At 57.8% G+C, this 21462-nt stretch overlaps 1 protein-coding gene across 5 annotated transcripts; it reads right to left on the bottom strand.

Annotated features, from left to right (window-relative positions):
- Window positions 1-152: 152 nt before the first annotated feature.
- NDRG4 (NDRG family member 4) lies at window positions 153-20762 on the bottom strand. 5 transcript variants are annotated; one of them, XM_039888859.1, is made up of 15 exons: window positions 20648-20762; window positions 16270-16314; window positions 9253-9358; window positions 8870-9047; window positions 8724-8786; window positions 8492-8552; window positions 7274-7360; window positions 7141-7197; window positions 6606-6709; window positions 5671-5727; window positions 5531-5582; window positions 4518-4565; window positions 4322-4357; window positions 4155-4206; window positions 153-1902 (listed from the first exon to the last, which is right to left on the bottom strand). In XM_039888859.1, exons 1-15 carry the CDS (start codon window positions 20717-20719, stop codon window positions 1748-1750), a joined length of 1173 nt encoding a protein of 390 aa, XP_039744793.1. In that variant the 5' UTR covers window positions 20720-20762; the 3' UTR covers window positions 153-1747. The 5 variants fall into 5 exon arrangements, with proteins under 5 accessions (XP_039744793.1, XP_039744794.1, XP_039744797.1 ...); XM_039888860.1 differs by having other exon boundaries at window positions 8870-8990; window positions 20648-20761; XM_039888863.1 differs by lacking the exon at window positions 20648-20762 and adding an exon at window positions 16496-16737 and having other exon boundaries at window positions 8870-8990.
- Between the last annotated feature and the right edge of the window lie 700 nt (window positions 20763-21462).

Here is a 21462-nt window from a genome sequence, read left to right as displayed (position 1 = left end):
AGGATTGGTAGGACAAGAAGTGGAAACAGAGATGGCTGGAAATGTCTGTCCTCGGCCTGCATGCTCAACCCCACCTCAACCCAAGAAGCACTAGTCTCACCAGCCTAAACATTCTGTCTCTTCAAAAGCTTCCATAATGGGCATGACATCACTTGAATTCTTCTTAGTTTCTTTATTATTCAGCACAGTTAACTCTTTCTACGTTGACAAGGGTTTTTGTTTTACATTTTGTCACTTCCAAATCTCATGACATTAGCCACTAGAATACACAAAATTAGTCTCTTCACTCTGTACAGACAGGAAAATAATAAACTCCATTAAAAGTAATCACTTTGGCCAGAGGTAACCTCCAATGTAAAACCACACGCAGGACCCAATATACATATATATAATGTATAGATATTTATAGATATCTCATCTGAAAGAACACAGCAAAAAAAAAAAAATCCAAGACTTGCAGCACTATCTACAGTAAGAGGGATTAATTCTACCAGCTTTTCAGTCACATTTGATATTCAAAGGAAGCACGTGAGTGAATAGAACTGGGGACAGACTAACACTCCACCAGGCTCTAGAGCAGTCTAGTAATGGCTTAAGATTATAGAAGGGGTGATATGTGCAGAGGAAATGTGGATGCAGGTGTCCTCTCAGCTTCAGAGCCTCCACCCCACCCCCCACCCAGCCCTATATTTCTCATAGCTCTCTCCCCTCTCCCTTTACTCATTTTGGGGTTTGTGGCAATCGATTTAGGCTCCGAGACAAATGGCTTCTGGTTTCTGGGCCAGGAGAGTCTACCTGATAAGGTGGTGGAAGAGAAGTATATGGCACAGTCCTGGGCACTCAATTCTCACTGGCTATCCCAGTCTTTAACCTCAGCCCCCAAGTCAGGTCCTATGGAGATGGAGGACCAAGAGATTTTCTGCCTCAGGGCCTTGGCTCAGAAACGGGACAGGCCAAGGTGGTGGAGTGTGGGGGCTGGAAGAGACAGTCTGTGGAGTTTCTGCCCTCGGAGTCCTCTGTGTTGACAGAGAAACCCCCTCCAGCCCCTGTCTGCCTGTCCCTACAGCACAAGGCCTGCCAGAGAGCACCAACAAACAGCTGCCCGTCAGAGCGCGTCTTTGTGGATACTGTTCAGATGATTGTCACATGTGCCACAGACAAACAGATGTGCTCAGTAGAGGGGCTGGTGTAGGGGGAAGGGGCCTGCAGAGCTCCAGGGGTCCTCACCTTCAAATGCTCCCTGCTGCTGACTCCCGATTCTCATGTCAATGCCTGAGCTGGACCCCATGTTCCTGCTGTCCCAGCAGCCACCACCTCAAAACCCTATGCCATCTTCAAATGTGCTTGTCCTAGCGGGTCATCCCATGCTCTTTGTTTAATCCACAATATTATCCTGGATCCTGGCCTGAGAAAGACTCAGTCTTGCCTTAGCTGATCCCCTTCCACCCTGGACCCCGCCCTGACTGTGCCTGGGTAGCGGGGAGTTGGAAGAGAGGGGTCGAAGTTAGCCAGGTTAACAAGGTGAGTGAGGAGGGGGTGGAGAAGATTGAGCCCCTCAAACCATCTGGAGGCTGTGCTGCTGCAGATCTAAGATGGACCCCCTCATCTTTTTAAACAAAAGAGAAGTAACCCCATTTCCTCCCCTTCACCGTCACAAAAATAAGAGGGAAAGGGAGCCAGTGCGAGGATGGCAGTGGGACATCAATGCGGGTGGGGGCACGTGGGTGTCTTCAGGGGACCAAGGGCTTCAACAGGACACCTCCATGGTGTGGTTGACCTGGCCCAGCCCCTCGCTGCTCTCCGAGTGGGTGCAGGCCTGGGGGCGGCTGCCGTCCACCGAGCTGGCACTGGTGAGTGATGCGGTGCGAGAGCGGGCGAGACGGGTCATGCTGGCCGAGGGCACTGTGGACAGAGATGGGACCAGGCATGAGATCCAGCAGGCAGGGCTGTGTGCCAGCAGGCAGGAGGATTCACGCAAAGCAAAGCAGCCAGCGAGACCCATCCCAAGCCAGGGCTCTGGCGTCTGCTCTGTCAAGTCCAAGGCATGCAACACCAGTGACAATGAACGGGCCAAAAGGGCGGGGGCCACAGAGGCCAGCAGGACCCTCTCACAGCAGCTGGCCAGAGCTACGGCCAAAACGGGGTGGGAGTTGACCAGGCATCCTTGAGCTGGTACACGGATGGGACATTATTTTCAACTATGTCTCCTTCGAGAGGATGGTGGACCGGGAGAGTAGGACTACTTCTGTAAAGGAAGACAAGATGCGGTGAACTCAAACTGCCCTAAATGCCTTTCTTGCCCTTATTCGTAGTTTCACAAGTGAGACTCAGCCCTCCTGAACTCAACCGCCACCTGTCTGGCTTGGGCATGGCCAGGCACCCCTGCCTCCAGGGCCAGGTCTGGGCTCAAACTCTAGTTCCACCTGCCAGAGCTCCGGAAGCCACACAGTCCATGGCAACCGAGAAGCAAGACTCTTTGAAACCCAGCCAATTGAGAGCCTTGAAGTGGGACGGAGCCACGTGGCCCAGGACCTGAGGAAGGGGACTCTTTGGGGCTTTGGAATCGAGGACATGAGAAGGTTCCAAACCACAGCAAGATGCGTCCTGGCTCAGCACTGCACAGAGGAAGGAGCAGGGGGAGGCCGGGGGGCAGGGGGGTCCATGCATCTGGGGGAGGGGCCGTGGGGCTCCTGCTCCTCCACTCAGCCTTCGGTCCAAGTACTGAACTAAGAGAAGACAGAGCGGGAGAGGGAAGGCGGGGTGGGAAGACGGAACACGGTGAGGAGCGCGGTCCAGCGAGGCGAGGGTGTTGAGATGGACCAGATGAGATGAAAGGACAGGCACTGAGGGCTGGGGTGGGGCGGCCAGAGCCTCAGGAAGCCCACTCCTGCCCACCCACGAGCAGCAGCCACTGATTGGTCTCAGCCTGGCCCTAAGAGCTCCGACAGTGGGGGGTGGGGTCACACATCTCACCCCAGCCTCTCCAGCCTGGGCTATGGCACCGAGGGGCTCATGTCTACAAGGCTTTGGGGCCCATATCCCAGTCCCAGTGTACTTGCTGTTCTGCTGGGCCTCGGTCTCCCCATGTACAGAATGGGGGAGGCCTGTACGACCTCCCAAATCCCTCCCAGCTCTTGGGTTGCCTGGGAGTATTTCTCTCGGGCCTCTGAGAACTCATCTAGCCCCTGACAAGCACTGCTCATCCACCCATCCCACACATGCTCACTGGGCGCCTCCCAAGCTCAGGCCCAGCCTCAGAGCTCCTGCTGCATCTCGCTGTCGGCCTCGGCCTCTCATTGCCCTACTTCTGCACAGAGAAGCTGGCAGGCCCCTGGGGGCCAGGGGGACTCTATTCCTGGATGTGCCCTGCTGCCTTCTCCCACAGGCCTGTCCTCCCAACGAGGCACGAGCTCCAGAGGCTGACGTGTGAGGGGAACAAAAACAAATCCAGGGAGAGGAAGTGTGCTTTCAGTAGGAGCCAGGTGTGGGGAGAGGGGTCGAGGAGATGCACGTGCATATGTGTTGGGGGGCTCACAAGCACAGTCTGGGAGCCTCATCTCCGCACAAGGGGAAGTTCGGAGACTGGAATGGGGGCAGGGAGCCAGGGCTACCCAAAGCCTTATTATCCCAGGATCTTCAGAATGCCCAGCCCAGCCACCTTCAGCTCTCCTAACAACCAGATGGCCCCATGTACCTTCCCCAGTCCCCAGACTCCAAGCCAACTCTTCTGATGCACCATCTCCCATGGTGAAAAAAGCCCTTTTCAGGTGCTCCAGGATCAACAGGGAGTGGGGGGTGTGTATGAATCTCCTTCAGGCAGGCTTCCCTGGCCCGGGCAGCACCTAGCCTGGGCCCTGGTTCCCCAGGGCTGGGAGAAGAGAGAGCCCTCCACTCCTACAGGCCCAGCCATGTCATAGAACGGTGCCCCGAAGGCTCCCAGGGCCAGGAGAGCTGGGTGTGGCCTGGGAGAACTGCCTTACAACTTAGGCGGAGGTGTCCTGGCAGCAGCAGGCAGCATGTGGTGAGAACTGCCCAGCATCCAGGTCCCCAGTAACACAGACCTTAACTGCCCACAGGCTTCTCAGCACCGCCTGATGGGTGCATCAGCCCAGCGTTGCCGCCCGCTACCAGTTTCTGGGGTGGGGTGTACTTACTGTAGCCCATGCCTTGCAGGAAGTATTTGAAGGCTTCAGTCAGCTTCCCCGGCTGCAGGAAGGAGGGACAGGCACAGACTTTGATTGGCTGCCTAGGATTGCGGGGATGAGGGAGGCTCCCTGACCCCAGGCTGGATAAGGGAGGGAGGGCGAGCCAAGAGTCTCACCTGTGTGACCTGGGGGAGACCCCCGGAATCTGCCATCTGTAGGAGAGAGAGAAGTGAGCTGAGCAGAGCACACCCAACACCGTGCCTGGCCCTCACACACCTGCACAGGCTCTGTGACCAGACATACTGTCCTGCTCCCGCCCTGGCTGGGCCCACAGGTGGGGGCGCCCAGCCAAGGCTGGGGAGCAGGCCTCACCTTCAGGAAGGTCGTGGTGGTGGGGTCCAGTTTGGAGTTGCACTCAACCTGGGGACAAGGAGCCAGCTTCAGCAGAGCAAGGCAGCCCCAGCCCCTGCGGGTCTCGGGAAGCCCCTGCCCCAGCTGTTAAGCAGGTTCTATCCACAGGTCCGGGAGGCTCTGCTGCTGAGGAACGAGAGCAGGCGGCAGACACGGGCCAGCACCTGGGCCCCGGCTGAGGGCTGAGGCTCCCCAGGCCACCTTCTGAAAGGACAGGCCTACCGAGGGGCCTGAGGCCCTTGAACTACACTCGCAACTGCTGGTGGGGCCCGGCGATGTCCTCATGAGGAGCCAAGGCCACCTTGGCAGGAGTGGCTGGAAACACGCCAGGACCCAGGCGAAGAGGTGACGGGGAAGTCAGGGGTCAGCAGCCGACTCTGGGGCCTCTGCCTGGGTCAAGACGGCTGGCACAGCCCACAACCCTGCGCCTCTGACACCTCAGGCACAGGGAGAGTGTGGTAGCTTCCTGCACGCTGGGAGCTGCCCAGGGCACTGCCGGACCCCCGACCTGTGCCGAGGGGGACATGAAAGCCCCGCCCAGGCTGCCTGCTCCCAGAGTTCCAACATGAGAGGTAACACACAAACCCCGAAGGTAACGGGTACAAGTGATGGGCAAAGGGGGACCACCATTGTGCTCAGAAATTACTTATTTCATAATCAAATTTTAGAGAAAAGAGAGACCTTAGTCTCTGGGGACTGATGTGGGGCTGTACTGCTGGGGGCTGGAGGAGGAAGGGCCACCAGAGGCCTGGCCCCAGCCCCAGGCCCCGCTGGTCTCCAGCCTCCCTCACTAAAGGGCTGGGGGTTGTGCCAGGCGGTGATGGACTGTGAAGAAGCTGGGTGAGGAGCCCACCGTCCAGTGCCTGCTCCTGTGGTTCCCCTGGGCAGAGTCAAGAATTGACCCTGCTGGCCAAAGGCCAATGACCCCCTTACTCCTGCCCGAACCCCCAGTCAGGGCGAACTCCTTCACTCACCACGCCATCCTCAGCAGGCGCATTATCCCCTACAACGAGCATCACGGGGCAGCTGCAGACACAGAGAAAGCGTTGTCTGGCATGGACTGGGGGGGAGGGGCACACAAAAAGGGGCGGCTGGAGGGTAAGGGGACACTCACCGGAGTGTCTTGGCGTTGGGCACTGTTCCGGGCCGGTTAATGTCCAGGTCTCTGCGGCTACAGGGAGAGGCAGAGGTGGCATTCCAAGACTGGGTAGGGGAGGCGGCCCCCAAGCCCGACACTTTGGTTATTTCAGCCACCCTCCAACCCATCTCCCCACAATGTCAGTTAGGGTCCAATATCCCTGGAGGCCCCGCGCCGGCCCCAGAGTTGGGGCTCAAGCTCATCCAGTTGTCTCAGCAGTGGAACAAGGCCTTACAGACCCCAACCGGTAAAACAGAGACAGGGACCTGTTCAGCTTTAGGGCTCCCCTCACGTGCGACTTCTTCCTAGACGCCCCAGACTCATGCCAAGTGGGCCCTCAAATTTGGCTCTCCCTACACCCCCCTCAAAGCACTCCCTGGATGACTCCACCACCTGTGCCGTGAGAGTCCTCGCCTATCACTCTCCACTGTTTCTCGGGGCCTCTGCACACAGCTGGTGCTTGGTAAATATTTGTGGAAAAGAAGCGAGGGCAGGCAAGTAGGGGGCTCGGCCACCTCCCTGCAGCGCAACCTTCACAGGGCCTCCAAGGAGCATAGCTTGAAAACCACTGACTTCATCCAATCTCCTCCCCTTTTACGGACGTCAGCACTTAGGCTCAGGGTCGTTGGGGGTCAGGGATGTTGCCCACATCCCTCACTGCTGTCGGTGGCAATGCCCCAGGGAGGAGAAGGAATGCATGAGCCCAGAGACCAGAGTTTGAAGCCCTGCTCCCCCTCTGCCCTTCCTGGGGTGTGTGACCCTTCCTGGAGGTTTAACAATCTGCACATCTACAAACGGGAGAGTGTGTCGCCTGCCCACCGGCCTCCTCTCACGGGCAGGTGTAGTGAGGAGTCCCCAGGAGGACGAGCTGTGCCCCAGGTGCTGCAGAGAGGAGCCCGTGCCACCCGCACCTGTTGTACATGTTCCAGAAGAGCTGCAGGTTGGCCTGGTTCACCACGTTCCCGATCTGCTGCCGGTAGCTCTGCACCAGCTCCGTGTTGTTCACCAGCTCCTCCTGTGCTCAGGGGGTCAGACGGGACGAGCAGGGCGCATGCAGGGGAGTAGACAGATGGGGACATGGGCTCAGAGGGGCTCATGCAGGTGTCACTGCCAGAGCCGCCTTTGTGGCAGGGTGGAGGGTGGGAGCCACCCTCTGGAATGTGGGGGGTGGACCTCAGGAGGGGAGGGGAGGCTCCACAGAGTTCTGGGAGGAGGCCTCCCCCATGTGTCCCTCAGATGCCCCAGGATAGTGGCCGATAACAGAGGACAGAGTGAGACAGTCAGATGCCACATAACCCCCACCTCCTCCTCCTGCCCGGCTGGGAAGGGCAGAGCCCTCGGTGCCCCTGAGACAGGGCAGAACCAGGCCCTTCAGCAGCTGCCAAGGCTCCCAAGACCCTCAGCCCAGCCTGCCCTGCTCCTGTGAGGATGGCCCCACCCCCTTACCTGGCTGAAGAGGTGGGATAGCACCGTGTCAGGTAAAGTGCTGGTCAGGCCAGAGAGCTGTGGGCCGAGTTGGAGGCCAGTGTGAGTGCCACCCCTCACCACCCCCGCCCCCGGCCAGGGGGACCACGCTCACCTTGGTGGCCGCCCAGTCGATCCAGCCTTTGCCATTGGGGTCAATATTCATCAGCACCAACCCCTCCACCAGGTCGGGGAAGATGAGCTGCCCAGAAAGGAGAACGGGGCTTGGGGATGGGGTGGGCTGCGGGGAGCCCCAAACTTCCTACCTAGAAAACAGGCTGTAAAATTCTGGCTCTGCCTGTCTCACAGGTGGCTGGGAGGGTCTGAGGGGAAGGACATGCTTCAGGATGACACTGATGGTGACCCAACGGCAGCTGAGAGTGACAGCCAGGAACCTGCATGCTGTCCCCTCGCCCACCTCCCCACCTGGGACCTTTCTAGATTCTTTGATTCATTTAGAATCTGTGCCTACATCACTGTTTTTCACCCCCTTTCAAATATCTTTGGAGATGCTGCTGTTGTAAAACTAAGAACTTAAACATCATCAATAAAACATTTTGTTTCTTTGCTTTTATAGACAACAAAGCCCCAGTGATGTTAATTGTGTGAGAACCGAAGCCTGGTTTTGCTAGCCATGGTAAAGGAGACCCCCAATTTCTGTGCAACTGTTTGCCCATGTTTAAGGGGTGACATACATCTAGTACTCAGGTCTCAGGAAGTTCACGGTGGCAGGGAGTGGTCTACCCATAACGAAATGGTTAAGGGCTGAAATTGAAACTGCAATTGAAAATTCTGTTTCTTTTTGAAGAAATATTGTGTGTCCTGAAAATTAAGTTTTTGTTTTTAGAGATGAAAAGCTTGTAGGATCCTACCCGACGTGATGTTGCTGAAATATGACTTTAAATCTTGCAAATTTAAGTGTAATTTTTGCTTAAAGTATGACAAATGTTTAAATGTTACCCTAATTAGTGAATAAGTGATTAGGATCATCCTTATTTAGTGGCTAGAGTAATTAGTTATATAGTTTGTTGCTAACAGAAAATATGGCTTTTGATAATAAGCAAGTTACAGTTTATAGTCGTTTGAGGAAATGTATGGAAAAATAATCTCTTTTTTAAAAAGTTAATTTCCTCAGAGGAACAAAAGAAAAAAAAGGGCTTTTCTAAGTGAAGAGGAAGTGGGGAGCGGAGAAGGAGGAAAGGATTCCAGAAGAGCTGCAGGTTGGCCTGGTTCACCACGGTGATCAGCTGAGGCTGAAGGGCTGCCTCCAGGAAGACCAGCACTGGGGTGGGGGAGGGGGCGGGGGGTGGAGCTGGGCATGGGAGAGACTCACTGCAAACTTGGCCAGCACATACGCTCCGGCTCCCACACCAATGCCAATCACGTACTTGAACCTGGTGGAGAGCATAGCTGGTCACTCCAGAGCTAGGGGTGCCGTTTCCCAGGAATGCCATAGAGAGCAGACCTCACCCACAGCCCTCAGTTGGAGCCTAGAGGCTCTGGGTGGTGTGGTGGTGGGAACCCCAAACCCCCAGCATAAGGGCAGGGGCTGGGCAGGGACTCACCCGAAGTGCTGGACTACGCTGGGGAGCATGGCAGCCAGCTGCTCCAGGGAGGGGAACTGGTACCTGCAGGCAGAATGGGGGGTCAGGCCCAGCTGCGGCCTGGGACACAGGGCTGGAGAAAGTGGGAGGGGGCTGCCGGCACCTACCCCTGAGGAAACTGCGACGCCCCCACCTGCTGACCGGGGGCGTCCACATGGCACACCACGAAGTGCTTCGTGATCTCCTGCATGTCCTCGAAGTTGAAGAAGGTGTTGAAGCAGAGCTTGTCTGCAAAGACACACCTCTCAGCTGTGGCTGAGCGGAGGGGTGCGGAGGCCTGTGGCTCTGAGAGGGAGGGCCAAGCAGGGGTGATGAGCCTCATGGTCCAGTGGGGAAACCAAGGCCCAAATGGCGAAGGACACAGAGCCAAGTGTGGCTGGGAATCTTTGCGGCCCTGTGTGCTGAAGGGGTGAGTGGGGGTGGGGGGTAGGCCTCACCGCTCTGGCAGATTCAAAGTGGGAGAAAGCCAGACGAGGCTGGGGGCACTTACGGTTGAGACCCACGTCATGGTAGGTGAGGATGGCCGGGCAGTTCCCCTTGGGGGAGCCCCGGATCACCACGTGCAGAAGGCCATAGGGCGTCTCGATGTCGTGTTCCTAGGGGGAGAGACAGTGCTGGACACTCTAGGCAGTGCGCCCTCCTGGCTCTCCTGGAGAAAGAGGCTGTGGGGCAGCCTGTGGAGCCATTGGGCCTGTGCGCAGCCTCCATGCCTCACAAGGGGTGGGACATCCTGTTCTCATCACCCCAAAGAGCCCAAAGAGAGGATGTAACAGATGGAGCACCCCTACCCAGGAGTGGCCGGCACAGGCACATGAACCGGTCTGCAGATCAGTTCTCAGCCCCTCGGGGTCCAGTGAGGCCTGTTTTCCCCGTGTCGCCGCGGCCCCTCCAGCCTGAGTCCTGCCCTCACCGTGTTCCTCCCCCACTCGGAATCCTTCAAGGGCTGCTGCTCCTGGAGGCTAATATCTCATCCCCACAAAAGCCCGCACCTAGAATCCTCTGTAACCACTCCCATGCTGACCACGCCTGGTGCTAACTCCACACTCTTGCTCCTGCCACTCCTTCCACCTTGAATGCCACTCCCTGTGATCCCCAAGGCCTCAGGCAGGGCCTGGTTTGATACCCGGGCCCCCATACCAAATCCTTCTGCAGTGGTCACTCTGGGATGCTGGGAGTTCACGACCCACTCTGCCCCTTACTGAGTGATTCTGAGCGGGACACACCACTTCTCTGTGCCTCAGCCACCTCTTCCTGAGCCATCTAAGAGGGACTCTGTAAGAATTAAAGAAGCTGATGTCTGCAGAGTGTTTAGCACTTGGAGAGGGCTCCAGAAAGGGGGCTGTTGTGCTGGGGTACCTCTGAGCCTGGGGAAGGGTCCTGCTGGCTGGTCCCTCTGCAAACAGGTCACTCCTAGCCACTCAATGGGAAAACTCAACGAGGGTCTGTCAGAGCTGAAGCAAAAACCCTGCCCTGTACCAAAGGAGCCCTGGGAGTTGGCCCAGCGAGTTGGAGGTTAGGGTCAAGGACAAGAAGGAAACAGCCAAGTGTCTGCCAGGTGTCTAGCCCAGGCCCACCACAGCTTCCGCACATCCCAGGCCTATCCTCCTTCAGGGCCATCAACGCGAGAAACACTTCCTGCCTACTGACCATTGACTGAACACCTCATGCGTCTTCTCATTTATTCCTCACAGGTACCCAAGCTACAGAGGAATGAACTAAGGCTGGAAAAGGAGAAATGACTTGCCCAAGGTCAAGTCCAGAGAGGGCAGCACAAGTCTTGCCAGGTGCAGGCCTCAGGGGTATGCACTGAAGGTGCCTTTTATGAGGACACCGAGCTCCACCCGAGACTTCCATGCAGACAGTCTCTCTACAGCCCCCTGTCTGCTGCTACGGGGCCATGCTGCACCCCCAAACTCCCACATTCTCTAGGCCCTGGAGGGCAGGATGGGGCAGGAGGGGTGCACAGTGCTATGGAGGGTGGGGCTGGGGAGGGGCGCCCACTGCTCAAGAGCTGCAATGCGCTTCCTGCGGCATCAAGGCCGTTCCCCGGCTGCACGGGCTCACCTCTCGCTCTTCCATGCGCAAGTCACTGTCCAGGGAGGCAGTCTTACTCATCCAGATCGCCCACGGGTGCATATGAGAGGGTGTCTGGCCCCTACTCAGCCCTGGTGCGACTATGCCGTCGCCATCCCCTGGGCGGCTTACCGCTAAGGCCAGGCTCCCCGGGACGGGAAGGGCTGTCTGGGAGCATCAGTCCGGTTGCCCCTCCCGCGCGGCCCAGTGACCTTGGCTGATCCCTCCCGCCGACCCAGGAGCTCGGACCCCGCTCAGCGCTCAGCTTGATAGAGGCCGAGCATCTCCATCTCTCAGGGAGCTGCACACGAGAAGGAGCCCCCCCACCCAGGCCTGAGCGCTCCCATTGGCTCCCGGTTACGTCAGAGCCCGGCCCCCATCCCCAGTTGGGCGCAGGCAGAAAGCACTGCGGCAGCCAGTACCCCCTTGGCGGGAGCGTCTACCCTCGCCGGTGACCTTGAGGGCTGCGCGGCCCTCGAAGCTGGGTTTCAGCTCGCGCGCGGGGGTGGGGTGGGAGAGCTAGTGTGATCCTCTCCGTGGCCGGTATCAATCATGCAGCGGACCAGGGCCGCACCGCAGGGAGACACGGATGTCGTAGCCTGGGTGCAGACCCCGCAGGGCAGGCCGGGGTGGGGGGTGAAGCAGTAGGTGTGTCCCTGCCTCTTCCTTATTGAGGAAGAACAGCGCCCCTGGGCACTGCTGCCCGCGGCGTAGGAGGCGCCTGGGCCCACCTGGGACCTCCAGCCCTGCAGCCTCAAGGCTCCAGCTTGCCTTCCCCCATCCACAAAATAAGGTGCCGCGACCCCTCCGTGTCTCTTCCCCACAGAAATCCCGCCGGAAGGCCTGGTCGACACCGCGCCCCAGAGCTGCTCACAGTGCCCTGCGGACCGCGCAGGGGCTGCAAGCACCTCCTAAGGAAGGAAGAGGCTGTGTGTCCTGTTTGCATTTCGGTGCAGCCGCCCGCACAAACAGCCCCGCAAGGTCAGGAGGGCTGACACCTGCACAGACAGCCAGACATGCAGGGGGCACAGCCTCCTCCGGGGCTGAAGTGATCACAGGCGCAAGGCAGCCACCAGCCTGGTAGGGCCAGGGAAAGGGTACATGTCAGTGGGATGTACACACGCTGGCAGATAGGTCCGCACAGGCTGACAGTCAAGTCACAGCCCAGTTCCTTTTCCACAAATCTTAGCCCTCCCCCACAGGTCCTGAATGGCAGGTAACCTCCAATCACTGCTGCAGGCCTGAGTCACCAGGGGGCTAGAAGCTGCTGGCTTTGCCTCAATTCCCGGTAGGTGAGGCCACTGAAGGCAGATCTGCCACTGAGCACAGAGGGATACCTCTTCCTCCCCAACGGCCTCGCCGCCCCCACAACCCTCACTCACCCCATCCCAGCACTCGGGCATTCTGCCGGGGGAGGCAACCCGCTTCGACGAGGAAGGGCCAACAGAGGCCTGAGTCACTGGGGTCCAGGGGGAGGGGGCAGCTCCAGCGGGTGACCAGCGGCTCTGAGATGGGGCACCTGCTCCAGGGCCATTTATATGCGGAGGCTGCCTGTCCTAGGCTGGCCCCTCCTCTCTGCAGGGTTTCTGAGCAGCCACTGGTTCGCCTGGAGCCCCAGCTCCCAGATTGGCTGTGGGGAGACAAACCTGGCTCCAATTGGCTTGGGAGGTCTTCGCTCACCCTGCTCTTGCTCCTCCCAGTCCCCCAACCCCCCAGCAACACATCATCTTTGATGGGCCCCAGCCCCTGCATCCTACCTGCCCCAGCACAGAGGCACACACCGACAGCTGCAGCCATATACAGGGGCCTGGGAACAGGGGGGACTTGGCCACGTGCACAGGCGTGCCCTGTACACAAGAGCCTCTCGCAGACACCCACACCAATGCAGGGCATGGCAGGCCACACAGGTATGTCTTAGACGTCACAGCCCTTGGCCCATACCCTGTATCACTTACCCTTGAGAGGACGTAGGGTATCACTACTTCTTGGGGCAACCTGGATCATTACCCTGGTTGACTGTTCCTTCTCTATATCACCCCTCCCCAGGGTCTCCCCTAGGGCAGCCCCCACTGCTAAAAGTGGGCTTCAGGAGCCAGGAGGCCTGGGTAGACTGCAGGACCAGGAGTATGGTGGGGCACACACCAGGTCTGCCCTCCCCACTCCTATTCTGTAGCAATGGCTGGAGTCCACCAGGGAGCGAGAAAAGGACAGGAAGCAGCCTACTGAAGTGGACATGCCTACCTCCAGCAGACCCACCCAGCCCTCTTCCTGGGACCAACCAACCAGCCTGGTGCTTGGCTCTTGGATCTCTGGAGGGCAGGACACATGAGCCACCTCAGGCTCTCCGCTGTCCTCCTGAGCAGCAAGGCTTTGGGTAGCAAGCTGGCTAGAGACAGGGGGGTGGGGGGTGAGCAAAGGAGAGCAGAACAGGAGAGGAAATAGGCCAGGGAGGGTGCAGAGGAGGGAGCCCAAGGACTGAGAGAGGCAGGATTGACAGAAGGGAGGGGTGCTGGGCACCCATGCCCGTATTCTGTCTCTTTGGTGAAGGACCGTGCCATTCTCCCCGGCCTGCACCGACAGCCCTGCACACTAGCTGGCTGCCCTGGGGGAAGGTCGTCACTTCTGTGTCCCTGGGTGCTTAGTGACCTGGTCAGCACTTGCCATGTACACTATTCACGGCCACATCCTCTGCCTGGGAAGCACCAACCACTTACCCTGCCCCATCTTGGACCCCTTGCTCTGCAGGCCTGGTGCAGAGTGCTGGGCCCTGTGCTTGCCCAGGGCAGCCAGGACATGGAATGGGCTGTCCCCCAGGCCCCTCACATCTTGGCCATGCTTCCTGTTCCCTGAAGCCACTTAGGCACAGGAAGAGGCTCTGGCCACTGAGGCAGGCTGCAAAGGCACAGCCTTGCCCCCTGACCTGTCCACAAATGTGCTTCTCGAAGTCGGGGAGAGGTGGCCTTCCACCTTTTTCACCACCAAACCCCTGCTCCTCTATGGTCCCCATCCACTCTTATGCCTACTCCAAGCCTACTCTGAGTGGCCTCTCCCACCCTTGGACGCAGGTGAGAAGCTGACCTCAGACACCTCTGTGCCTCAGTCTCCTCAACTGTGAAACAGGAATTGTGCTTTCCTTACAGAGTTGCTATCAGGATGACAAAACCCTGCATATATCACTCCAGACCTGAGCCCATGCCTGCCCAGGCCCCGCCCACGTCTGGTCGGAAAGACAATCAATCGATCCTGTGTTTCTCCAAACTCGGCCCTTCCCCTGGAGGCTGTGCCGTGGCTATGGCTGAACAAGGCAGGTTCAGGTCCTGCTAGCCAAATCCATGCACCAGTCAGAGCTGTGTGACCTTGGGCAAGCCAGTCAGCCTCTCTGAGCCTCCACATCTGTAAATGGGAAAACAGCAGTGTGCCTATTGCATAGGTCGCTGCAAGGATAACACTTAATGCTCACGAACCTGTGAGAAAGGATTAGGAAACTGAAGCGCAGAGAGGTTCATTTTCCCGCTCAGCTCGTAAGCAGTGGCGCTTACCAGCACCTCAGCACTTGGAGCCTGAGTTCACATTAAGAGTAGCAAATGCTCTAATAGTTGGAGGATCTCCCATGTGCTTTACACATGTTACCTCATTTTATCTTTTTAACACCCACTTCATAGATGAAGAAAAGGAGGCACAGAAGGGTTCAGGAATATTCTCAACATCACACAGACGGTGAGCACAGAGCCAGGAACCACACCCAGGGAGTCTGGCTCCGACTCCATGCTTTAGTGATCGCTAGTCACGGTCAGCCGAGGATCTGAGTGCCCGGCCTGCAAGCACCATCCCCAACCCTACAGAAACCTGAGAAGGTCCAAGGTGCCTGTCTCCCTGTACAAATGAAGCAATGACATGTGCCGGAGGTCATGTGGCCCATAAAGGGCAGGGCCAGCACCTGGACCGAGGTCCGTCTGGCTCTTGTGTTTGTACTTCTGCATCTCCCACTGGCCGGGCCCACTGAGGCAAGGGACAAAACGGGATAAAATCCATGCTAGGCCTGGACCCAGATAATGGCCATCCTTGCAGCTGATTTTTTTTCTTTTTCTTTTTTTTTTTTTAAAAAGGCAGCCTCCACATGGTGTAACCATAATAGACAAGTTGCCTTTTGACACACGCTGCCCTTTGCCAAGTGAGGGCTCTTAAGAGCTGGGGTCCCGCACGCATGGAGTGGCCACCATGGGGTACGAAGGACCCTATGTTTTCCCTCTCCTCTTTGGTAGAGTCCTCTCCCCCGCCCCCCACCCCAGGGTGTGTGTGTTTTGGTGTCAGGCAGCAGCTGGCTGCTCTGGGGGGTTATTTCACCAGTGCCCTCCTGGGGAGGAGGGCCTGCTCGTCTACACGTCCTCACCCTCAGTCTGAGCAGGAAAGACAAAGAGGACCCCCTGGTGTGCCCGCCCTGATCTCCCTGAGGTGGCTGAGATGGCCGCAGGCCTCCCGTCTCTCTGCCTGGGCGCCTGTTTCCTACTCCCCAGGTCTCATCCTGTCCTTCCTAGCTCCAGAGTTTTTTATAGTTGGAGCACAAACTCCCGGGGGACCGGAGCATGAGCACACTGGCTGTTTTGATGCCTCCACTTGCGTCCTTGAAAGGGCTCCTGACCCAGGGGCCGGCTCACAGGCCCGGATCGGGATCCTCGCTGCAGAGCTGTGTGGTCAGGGGAGGAGCCCGCAGGTCACCCCGCCTCCCGAATCACCTTTGTGTCCAGGACACAAGGCTGGGGCTGTTGAGGGGCTTGGAGACTGACCCAAATCGAAGTCAGGCAAGACCGGGGCAGTGGCTTGAGGCTGGTTCCATCTAGCCAAGAGGAAGGTCCTAGAAAGGTCTGAATTTGTTCGGAATGTTTGGATGGCTAGTAGGGTCCCCAAAAGGCAAGGTTCTCTTTATGCTGCCAGACGTTTTCTGAGACCCAGAAATAAATGGCCACATGGGACTCAGAGGGGAGAAATGTCTGGCCAAGTGAGTGCAATCATCGTGCAGAGTAATAAAAACAAAGAACAGTTTTAGTTTTCACAGGAATCTGGCATCAAGCTAAAGAGGACACAGTTGTCCCAGCAACAGCTGCCATGGAAACAGGAGCTATTTCGGAGCATCAGCGTGGCTTTCATTGGAGGAAAATGCTGATTCACATGACAGCATCCCTCCTCCCACATCCCTCCTTACTCCCCCCAGGCCTTCCTTCCCCCATTCCTGTTCAGGGAGCGAGAATGCATTTCCCCACTGGACAGGGGGCGGGCAGGCAGAGCCACTGAGAGCAGTGAGGGAGATCCTGGAGCTGGAAAGTGCCAAGCCCCTGCCGCTCCAGGCTGAGGCACACGGAAGAGCTGTGACCTTCCTTTGAGACCAGGCTGGGTGGGCGAAGGGCTGGCCAGCTCAGGAGGCTGAGCTGAGACCTACCTTCCAGTCTGTGTCCACAGCCAAGAGGAAGGTGTCGGAGTTCTCCTAAAGGAAGACAAACAGAGGGGGTGGGCATTAGGCTGGGGAAAGGGCACAGGGGCTCAAACAGATTCGCTTGCTGTTCCCCATTCTATCTTAATGCTAACACGAGTGGCCCAGGGCCTCCCAAGCGCCAAGCAATGGGCTAGTCAGTGCCTGGCGGGTGAGCCTACGAGCAGCTACTCACATGGATTGACAGGAGAGTAGGGTGAGGCTCAGAATGGCTGAGAGAGCCACAGGGCTAGAAGTGGTGGAGTCTCTGACTGCAACTCCTTGCTGGTGGTCTCTTTGTCATGCTGCCCCCACAGATGGTTTTCGAGGTCCGACTATCAGGGCACAAGGACAGAGGCCCGGGAAGGCGGGGAAGGCGAGCAGAGGGGGCATGACCACCACACCCCCTTTCGGGGTGGGGCAGAGGACCCGGGTTTTTCTGGCCCGCAGGAGGAGCTGCCTGCGCCTGCGGCGGGGGCCCCTCCCGCCTTTCCAGACCTGCCTGCTTTGCTCTCTCAAAACACCAGGTCCCCGCTTTCGGGCTCGTTTACACTGACCGGTGCGAGTCTGTGATTGGTGCCCGTCTCTCCCCCGCGACTGCAGGCGCCGCGAGGGCGGGACCACGTCTGGCTCTGCGGGCAGCACAAAGCCTGACACGGAGTGGGCTCCAAAGACAAGAGATCCGGATGAATGAGTCCGACTTCGAGAACGGCGGGATCGCAGCTCAGACGCGCGCCCGCTGCTCACAGGCAGCGGAGATGGAGAGGGGAGGGGCGGAGGCTGCGACCCATGTTCAGACACTCAGCACCCTCTCTGGTCTGACTCGGGGGCGGGCGGGGAGAGGGGGGAAGAAACCTCAGGGGGGCAGGTGGTGGTGGTGGTGTCAGCACACGCCCAGAAAGAGCAGAGATGCCAGCCTCCGCTCTGCCTCCTGCTGTGTCTGTCTAGAGACCTCTCTGCTCCCCTCCGCCCAGCTCCGGGAAGGCCACTTAGCCTCCAGTTCCACGAGGATTAAATGAGAAGCATGGTGTTAGCTGCTGTTCCGTCCTAGGTACAGGACTGTCCTGCACTGGGCTCCGCATGCCACAGATGCCCCATAAGCCTCTACTCGTTAAACAGGTGGATAAATGAGATGATCAGATTATAACCAGGATACAGCAAGAGAAGGGGATGGACGCTGACATGCAAAAAAGAAGGACGACGACCCCAAGGCACAGGAGTAGAAGGGAAAAGAAGGAAAACAAGCAATTCCTGACGTTAACAAAATAAGGAGAAGTTTGAACGCTTGTATCTGGCATTGGGGTGGAGGGGGTGGGGGAGAGAATCACATGGCACTGCAGGGTCCCATACCCAGGCTTTGGGGACTGTGACTGTATCACAAACAATGATACAGTCACACTGTCACACTGTCACAGAAACGATGGCTGTCCTTGGGCCTCATCTCCTGCTTCCTTCAGGGCCTGGGGGCTCAGGCCACTCCTGAACCTCCGAGGAAGGGGGTGGGACTGAAGGAAGAGGGTGGGGGTCTCAGGGAAGGGGACAGGCTGGTCTGATGAATCCTCTCATGGGAAGACCATACATGAGCGGGGCAGGGGCAAGAGACGTGGGAGATTTTTATTCTCAAGACTCGAAAGGCTCAGTTATCTCAGAGAAGGAGAGAGGAGGTAATTTTGTTAAAAACAAAACTAAACACAAAAGATGAGGCTGATAATGTCAGAGTGTGCTGTGCACTTTCAGGGTGCTGTAAAATTCAGGAGGCAGGGGGGGGGGGGGGGGAAGAAGAAGTTAGAGTAGAGGCAGATCCCAATCCCAGAAACAGCAGGAATAAGCCAGTCCAGAGACCCTGGAGGTCCAGGAGGAACCATGTTGGGGGGGCGGTGTGGAAGAATGGGGGTGGTGGCAGGTAATGAGTGGAAGTGTTCACGCCTCACTGAACTCGGAGGACTTGCACCTAGCAGGTCATGGAGGATTTAAAGAGTGAAAGAGACAGACGCTTTCACACACTGCAGCGTCTTCGAGCGTAACCTTCTGGGAAGGAGAAAGCCAGGATTGCTCAGGAAGGCAAAGAGGGAGGCAGAACTGTACCAGGTGTCACCAAAATCTGGAAAGGCCATGCCAGGGACACCTAGGAGGCATTCGAGGGGACTTGGGACGGGGCTGTTAACATGCCTTTGGAAAAAGCAGATGTGCCCAGGTCCACAGTCGGGGGGCTTGTATTGTCCCGAGAGAGGGCTGGAGCCGGGAGGAAGGAAACTAAGCTGGGGATTTGAGGCCTCCATAAACACTGAAACAATCCTCGTGCAGAGCAGGGCAATCACAGTGGCTCTGGTCGAGGTCCAGGTGGGCTGAAGTGAGCGATGCCAAATGCAGCAGAAAGAAGGCAGAGCCAGGCTGGCGGCCAAAGGGGGCCATGCTCATGAAGTCATGGAGGGAGGGGCATTAAGGGGCTGGGCCTGGCTGGCAGAGAAGGGGTGTGGGGGCATCTTTTGGGGTGCCCGTTGAGGTGAGGGGTGGAAGAGACAAGCACAAGACAAGGCGTGTGGGGCCATGGTGCCCTCAGCTCTCCTTGCTTCACAAAGACGCACACCCCATACCAACAGGCAGCACCTCCGTACAGTCTGTCGCATAACCCCTGCACCTCAGCTCTTGTGATGCATATAGGGGGTCCCTGAGGGCTACCATCTGTCTCACAAGAAGGCTGGCTTCTGCTTGCACATCTCGAAAGACAGGCTGGTTGTACCTGTCTAGTGGAGAAACTTCTGAGCTGCATCATAATCTGCAGCTTCCACCTGGCCCATCACTACTGAGTGCCTCTTATGCTAGGCACTGGGAGGATGTGGAGAACAAAACCCACAAGGTTTCTGCTCCAGGAGCCTGCAGGGCACGGCCCCAGGGTGGTGAGTGCCCAGGCCAGGCACAGGGGATGGCGGGGTGTTAATATTAGACCTGGTGGTCAGAGGTCTCTTTGAGGAGGTGGCATTTGAGCAGTCTCAATAAAATGAGAGGCCAACCTTGAAAAGTTCTGGGCTGGCTAGCAAATCCCAGGCAGAGGAAACAGCTGGGAGTATGATCAGCTTGTTCCACGAAGAACAGCGAGCCTGGGAGGCAAGAGAGGGAAGAGCGGGGAGCAGGTCTCACCCTGGGCCCCGGAATGGCTGTGGCTGTAACTCTGACTGAGATGGCAGCCAAGGACCAGCTTTAAACAGAAGAGTGACATGATACAGTTTCAGAGCGTTGTGCAGAGAAAAGGGCCCGTGAGGAGGCTCCTGTGAGCATCTGGACAAAAGATGATGGAGGCTTGACCAGGGAGGGAGAAGGATGAGAATAAAGGGCCTGCGAAGTGTGCATTTTACAGCTCGCCCGCCATCCCCTGACCATTCCTGGGGGGCTGCCCTTAGATAAACAGGACTTACATAAGTTAATTCAAGGTTCTGTCTTAGAGATAAGAGACTGTACCCTTCTCAGGGTCAGGACTGCTGGCCTCATGGGGTTGGGCCCCTGGAGCCCTGGCCAGACCCTCTGTCCCAACATGTGGTGCCCAGTGGCTCTTGGGCTCACTTTTTCTTGTGGGAGGCTGGGGGAGGCTGGGGCAGGGCAGGGATGGTTCAGGGACTGTGCCCCTGTCTTCTCCATCTGTAAAGTGGCAGTGAAGGGAGGAGAGAAGTGTGTTGGGACAGTATAACCAGTCCTGAGACCCTAGAATTCCTTGCAAGGAGGGAAAGGGAAGAAGTGCCAGGTGTCACCACAACGAGAAAGTGTAAGGTATAAATAACTGGAATCTAAGGCCTAGAGCCCCAGTGAGGGCTCTTTGGGACAACGTAACGACCTCGAGTGCCTCTGTCCCGCTGCTCCTGGAGGCAGTGCTGGTGATGCTTGCCCTCATACCTCAGAGCTTGTAAGGAACAGATGAGCTGCAGGCAAGGAACAGGCCCCGGAAGATGGGGACGCACCGTGGCCCCGCAGGACGCATCCCCCTGGGGACGTGAGGGCCTCCCAGAACCAGCAGTTGACTCAGGCCTCACTCCCTAGGTGCTGTGTGACCTTGGCCAAGCGCATTAACCTTTCTGTGCCTCAGATTTCTCATCATTGCAATGCGGGTAACTCTTCTAAAGAGCCTCCCATCCTCAAAGACAGCCAGAGCTGCGGAGAAGTTGGCTGGGTGTTAGTCGCGTGGGTACTCAGCCTGGCAGGGGACGCTCCCAAGGTGGGGATTAGGCTTCTCGGGGTGGCCTGAGGATTCCTGCCACGTGGCTCGACCTCCTCGCCCCCCATAGAGCAAAGGCCCGCAGCTTCCTCCTTAACCACGAGGGGGCGCCATCCGCCCCAGGACGATGACGGGGCGACTCACCAGCTCCGCGGCGTCCTGGCCTCGGAGCAGCGGCTTCTCCTCGGGGAATCGCAGCTCCTGCAGCCCGGCCATGGTCACGTCGTGGAGCAGGAGCCCTGGGGAGGGAGGGAGAGGACGAGGGTTGGGGCCTGCTGCGGTGGGGATGCCCCAGCCCTGCTCTGACTCTCGCAGCACAAGCCCGGGCTGGGTCAGGTGCACAGGCACCACGCCGACCGCTCCATCCCCGGGTCCCCGAGCGCAGGCCCATCGCTGTGCTTCACCCGGCAGCAAGGCTCCGTCTGCAAGACTCGCCTGCTTGGCTCAGGGATGTCATTGCATTATTTGTTCTTAAAAGTTAAATGTTGAGAAAAAAAAAAAAGGAAATAAAAGAAAGTAGAAAAGGAAAAAGGAAAGCGGCCACAGGATGACCCTGGAAAATACTTGGCAAATTTCTGCATTTATCGAGAGGCAGAGGGGCAAGTGTGGGGAGGCCAAAAGTGAGGTCAGAAGCGGACAGAACCCTCCTACCCCCCTTTCCCCCCTACCCCGTGTCAGAAGTGGTCAGTGGGGTCCTAGAGGACACAGAGGGACAGAGCTGAAGGCTGTCCTGGAGGTCTCGAAGGACAAGCCTGGGTGAGGATGGCCCTGAGAGGGGAGGGGGGTCCGGCAGTGTGGCAGGCAGAATGATGTTGAAGGAGGGGGCGCCTATCACGACATACTCCCTGAAGGAGGGATGACACCTGCTGACCACTCAACCCACAGCTGCTGGTCAGCAGGTCCCGGGCCCTAATGGTTGGTTGTTCCTGGTAGACCCGGGGCCTCTGAACCTCAAGAGA

This window comes from Pteropus medius, unplaced genomic scaffold, assembly GCF_902729225.1.
Source record: "Pteropus medius unplaced genomic scaffold, Ma_sr-lr_union100, whole genome shotgun sequence".
Lineage (NCBI taxonomy): Eukaryota > Metazoa > Chordata > Mammalia > Chiroptera > Pteropodidae > Pteropus > Pteropus medius.
This window is presented reverse-complemented; position numbering and strand designations above follow the sequence as displayed.